At 49.3% G+C, this 5379-nt stretch overlaps 1 protein-coding gene across 2 annotated transcripts; it reads right to left on the reverse strand.

Annotated features, from left to right (window-relative positions):
• Nucleotides 1-1930: 1930 nt before the first annotated feature.
• On the reverse strand, nucleotides 1931-5104 carry RHEBL1 (RHEB like 1). Of its 2 annotated transcripts, none has more exons than XM_008704539.2 (8): nucleotides 4863-5104; nucleotides 4179-4250; nucleotides 3762-3829; nucleotides 3406-3488; nucleotides 3260-3316; nucleotides 3019-3066; nucleotides 2596-2677; nucleotides 1931-2434 (listed from the first exon to the last, which is right to left on the reverse strand). In XM_008704539.2, exons 1-8 carry the CDS (start codon nucleotides 4912-4914, stop codon nucleotides 2345-2347), a joined length of 552 nt encoding a protein of 183 aa, XP_008702761.1. In that variant the 5' UTR covers nucleotides 4915-5104; the 3' UTR covers nucleotides 1931-2344. The 2 variants fall into 2 exon arrangements, with proteins under 2 accessions (XP_008702761.1, XP_008702759.1); XM_008704537.2 differs by having other exon boundaries at nucleotides 2563-2677.
• Between the last annotated feature and the right edge of the window lie 275 nt (nucleotides 5105-5379).

The following is a 5379-nucleotide window of genomic DNA, read 5'->3' on the forward strand; positions in this document are numbered from 1 at the left end:
GACAGAAGTTGGAAAATGGGGGCACCTGGCTGGCTCAGTCAGTAAAGCACTCAACTCTTTATCTCGGAGTTGTAAGTTCGAGTCCCACGTTGGGTGTAGAGGTTACTTAAAAATAAAATCTTTAAAAATAAACACTTGTTTAAAAAATTGGAAAATGGAAGGTCCCTCTCTACTTTATATCCAGAGGCAGGGAGGCTGACTTTCACCAAAAAGACATCCAATAACACTACGGCCACCATTTCTTAAGGGTTTATTTTGTATGAGAGACTGTGCTAAGCATTTAATATATCACCTCAATTTAATTCTCACCTCAACCCTATGAAGGTTTAACTACACTTCATAAATGAGAAACTGAGGCTCAGCCAGGTTAAGTGACCACACAAGGTCACACAGCTAAGTGGAAAAGTATTCCAACCTAGCCATTAACTATTATTCATTACTTTTATCAGGCCTTTGAGATTGCTTGATACACTTTTTGAAAACTTCAAACATTTCTAAGTCTATCCCAGACTTCATGGAAATGGTAGCAGGGCAATAGACAACCTATAATGAGTATTCCAGGTCAGATGTGCAAAAGGACCTAATTTTAATGTAAGGAAAGAGCGTGGTGACAACCCTAAAAAGAATCCTAAACCACTGAGATTGCTCTTTGGAGAATGCTCCTTCCAGAGGTCCTTATTTTTTAGATTCTAGATTAGAGATGCAAAAGCAGCTGGCAGAACTTTTAAAAACTAGCATGACAATCACCCCAACTGTATGCCCAACTAGCCTAGAGTCAGGCACTAGCAAGATCACTGCTAAAATTTTGCCCATCCTCCCCAACTAAGTGCATTGACAGAGTACCTCAGACTTCCTCAGGTGGCAAGAGAAGTCTGTGTCCTCCCTGTGAAGGATACTGTTCCAGTAACCTTTCTAAGTCCTTGGAGGAGGTATTAGGCCAGTTAGGCCCTAGGTCCGATGGGGGTGGTGGGTGAGCAGAAAAAGTAGAGGCAGATAGGACCAATTCTTCCTAGCTGAAATGTCCAGCCTCTTACTGAGATGGCCAGTTAATAAGAAAGAGTAGAAGTAGGGGTGCCTGGGTGGCTCAATCAGTTGAGCAGTCAACTCTTAATTTTGGCTCAGGTCATGATCTCAGTGTCATATCAAGCCCCCGGAATCTGCCTGAGAGTCTCTCTCTCCTTCTTCCTCTGCCCCTCCCCTCCCCAGGCTCAGGCACATGCAAGAGTGCAATCTCTCTCTCTCTCTCTCTCATAAATAATCTTAAAAAAAAAAAAAAAAAAGAATAGAAGCAATACCCTTTGACACCTAAAAAAGCAGCATGATTCCAAAGGTGTGAAGGGTGTGAAAAGGTCACCAAAGGTATGAAAAGACCAAAGAACATTGATTTAATGAAAGGCTCTGGGGACACGGGGAGCAGAAGGATTGATATACACCAGGGGCATTATTTCTTACTTTACTCAACTCTTAGAAAGCCAAAATCTTCACCAACACTTCAGTCCCTGCCTCTGCACTCCTTCTCAATTACTACATCACTAGGATGAGGGGCTTCCTTCCTCCCCAAACCTTAGCCTCTCTCTGAGTGCCAGTGAATGCCAAGGCCCAGGAGGGAAGCTAGGTCAGCATGTGGCAGCTGGCCACTAGAGGGTGGTGTTTCTGCAGTTAAGGGGATCTTGAACATCTACAAGGTTGGATGGGAGTGGCAGCCAGCCGGTACCTGTATAGGAGAACCCAGCAGAAAAGAAAGGTGAGAAAAACTAAGTAGTAAGTCTTAGGGTAATGGTCCTCCTGAATGAGTGAGGAGTAAGGAATAGGAATGAAGAAGAAGAAAAAGTTAGCCCTGATTCCCCACCAAAAGGCAGAGTCACCACTCCTTGGAAAAGGAGATATTGGCCCTGAGCTCTCCCCACATACAGAGAAGCCAACGACAAAAAGATTTCTCAGTTTATTTGCATATATACATTGTCACCCTAGGGAGCCAGCTCCGCTTCAGGAATCCCCAGCTCCCTTTACCCAGCCAACACCCAAAACCTGCACAGAAGACTGGGTCCTAAATAAACATTGCTTAGGACTCATATCCCAACCCTGCAGGTTGTAACAATTCATTTACCAAAAACAGAGGACTAGAGGCCAGTGCCCGTGAGACATCCTTGCCCCATTGTAAACATTGACAACCAGGCCACTGGAGCCTGGAAAAGTGTGCAAACATGAGGGTACCACACTGTGTGACCAGAGGACCGGGGACACAGCTGGCAACCATACCCGTGAAGTCCTAAGGGCCTACACCCGCTAGAGCCTGGCAAGTGCCAGGGGGCAGAATCAAGGTGGCCACCCAATGCCTGAGGGCTCACATGAGCCGGCAGCGGCGCTCTTGCCCATAGGAGTTCTCCACCCGGGCAATCTCCTGGATGACTTTGGTGAAGATACCTCGAGTCAACTGCAAGGCACAAAGATTCAGGACAAAAAAAAAGTCAGTTTGTTGCCAATACGACCCAGCTCTGAGGTGTATACCCCGCTCCCCACCATCCTCACCACCAAGAAGTGCCATAAGAAAAACACTGCTACCCTGATTTTGCCCCTAATTTTCAGGCCAAGCACCTGATTCTCTCGAGCAGATGACTCCATGAACGTTGCACCCCAGGACTCTGCCAGCTTCTTCCCTTCAACTGCCTGGACCTCCCTAGAAGCACATTTGGAACATGAAGATGGAAGACAGCAATGTCCCCATGTCCTCTGCAAAATAATTATAGAATCTAGACTTCATCTGACCCATCCTGCTTCTGAGCTTTGGGAGGTGGGTTGAGAAAGGAGAAAAAGGAGAACTCAGAAGCCTAGGACTGAGGCTTGAAATATGAAATTATAGCTTTTGCAAGAAAAGGGTTATCTTGTCTTAACCTTCACGTTAGAAATGAAAAGAGGTGAAATGATTTGTTCAAATCAGTGGCAGAGCCAGGACTAGAGCCTGACTGATTGCTAGTCCATCTCACTTTCCTTTACCTTGAGCTATCGAGATCTCCGTACCTGTCTGGAGAGAGATCTGCCTTGTTCCCCACTAGCACCACCGGCAGCCTGTGAAGAAATAACAGTTACTATAGGAACCCCTCCCACTCCACATGGAACCCAACTTCCTTCGCACCAGGGCTGGACAACCCCCCCAGCAGATCAGACAGGATCTGTCCTGGTCTCCTCCCTCACTTAGACCCTCCACTCTCTTCCATCCCCTCATGTCCATACTATGTCTCTATCCCCCAGGGCCACTTACCGAGTTTTCCCGTGGCCTTCATGTAGCTTTTGGTACAGACTCTCAATGACTTGGAAGCTTTAAACACAAGAAATGGAGCTATAAACTTATTCTGGGACAGCCCTCAGATCCTCCCAAGTCCCCCACTCATAACCTTGGTCACTTACCTATGCAGAGAGGTGACAGAATACACAAGCACATAACCATGGACCCCAATGATGAATGAATAGGGCAGAATGCTGTACTCATCCTGACAAGAAACAGAAACATCAACCTAGATACACAACAGTCAGATGGCAAAGGTTGGTGGATTGCATCCTGGGGACCCTCCCTGGGGCACTCCCTACTCAGTCATTTCTATTCCACAAGTATTTACCGAGTAGTTCCAATGTGCACTGCACACTACCAGCTGCTACAATGCTTTTCTTTTAATACTACTTTACAGATGAGCCACAGAGGAAACCAGACTTCATCTCCCACAACTGAACTGCCACGTTTAGATTACCCTACCCCAAACTGGTACCTGCCCTGCAGTGTCCACCAGGTGTAGGTGAAACTCATCTTTGCCAAGAGTCACTATCTTGCTGTAAGCTGAAAAGAAAAGAAAACTTGACTGTGAGGTGCCTTGTAGGGCTAGCAATGTGTGCCCCGATACGTTCTTAACCCTACAGGTGATATATAGATGGACAAGGTCCGGGGAGCTCTCCAGCAGCTGGAGAGACAATGTTAAGGTTCTTATTGTCTAGTCTAAACCATCCTGGATGCAGTATCCTGCAAAATCCACACTCTAGCTCAACTCATAGAACAGGATTGCTAGAGAAGAGATTAGATTTAGTGGATAATTAGATCAGCCCCTGGCACCAGAAAAATCCCAAATTACGGAATTGGGTGGGGTAACAAAGACCTCCCTGCCCCACCCCTAGGGAAGAAATCTACTCACTGTTCTCCACTGTAGGATCATAGCCTTCCAGGAACTCGCCCTCCACAAACTGATGTGCCAAAGATGTCTTCCCTGTGGGAAGCAGTGGTAGTTGTATCCAAATCATCCATCCACATTTACATCCTCTGTCCTTCCGGGCTGTGGCCCAGGACTAAAGAGGACCCCAAATTAGCGCCCTAGCCTGTGGGTGCCATGCAATGTTTTTACCTAGCCTACCCTCACCCTCTTTTCGTCCTGGGTCTCTGCACCCTGGCCACCGGATGCATTCAGTAGCGCGGCAGGAAGCCTTTCCTGCCGTCTTTCCCCACCCCAACCCTGGGAAGATCCGGGATTCCCCTAGGATCAGGTCTGCCCCTCACCCGGACACCTGAGACTTGCCACCCACACAGACCGCGCCCCCGTCATCAAATCCTGACCCCATCCCCACCCCTCCCAGAGTAACACTGGAGACCACTCTGGTGTTCTGCAACCAAGCCCACATTAACCCTTACATGCTCCTACTTCCTGCAGCCCTCCACACACTACCACCACCCCAGCCTTTCCTCCTCCATCCTTTCAATCTTCGTCCTACAACCCCGTTCTAACGATGCCACCATTCCTCTCTGGGTCGCGTTCCGCGACAGCGCGCCTCCTCTGGCCACAAAGCCGCGGTGCGTCGGTGCTCTCCCCAAGGCGGAGACTCACCTACAGAGCGGTACCCGAGGATGACCACCTTCCTGTAGCGAACTAACGGCATGGCAGGAGCCGGCCCCGAAGGGCTTGCCGAACTGCGGGCTGAAAGAGCCCTAAGAAGAGGAGATCAGAGTATAAGGCAGGCGCAACAACCGGCACAGCAAAGTCGCTCACCCCGAAGCTGCCAGGGACAAGCTAGAGGGAAACCAAAACAAGCGCCGCGCCCGGAGCTGGCCACGTGATCACAACACAGCAAGACTAGCGCGAGGGAGCCGGGCGCCGGGGGATCTACAGTGCCGCGCCGCTCCGGGCTCCGCCCCCCAGGCCGCTCGCCATTGGTGCGTTAGAAAGGATAAGGGCGGGGCCGCCAGCGGGAGGGAAGGGTGGGCCTCACGTGGAGCAGGAGAACCAGGAGCTGCGACTGCGCAGACTAGAGCCGGTTCATTCATAAAGAAACAGAAAGGAGCCCGGGGTCCTAGAGGTGTTTGCGCATTTTCAACCTAGCAGAAGTGGCTGAGAAGAATCGTGA

The sequence above is a fragment of the Ursus maritimus genome, unplaced genomic scaffold (assembly GCF_017311325.1).
Source record: "Ursus maritimus isolate PB19 unplaced genomic scaffold, ASM1731132v1 scaffold_26, whole genome shotgun sequence".
NCBI lineage: Eukaryota > Metazoa > Chordata > Mammalia > Carnivora > Ursidae > Ursus > Ursus maritimus.

Excerpts from the sequence above, each read along its gene's own strand:
- RHEBL1 (XM_008704537.2), bottom strand. The coding sequence starts at position 4,914 with ATGCCGTTAGTTCGCTACAGGAAGGTGGTCATCCTCGGGTACCGCTCT. Across the intron at positions 4,251-4,862 it reads CCTCGGGTACCGCTCTGTAG|GGAAGACATCTTTGGCACAT; the intron begins GTGAGTCTCCGC and ends TGCTTCCCACAG. Across the intron at positions 3,830-4,178 it reads TGATCCTACAGTGGAGAACA|CTTACAGCAAGATAGTGACT; the intron begins GTGAGTAGATTT and ends TTTTCTTTTCAG.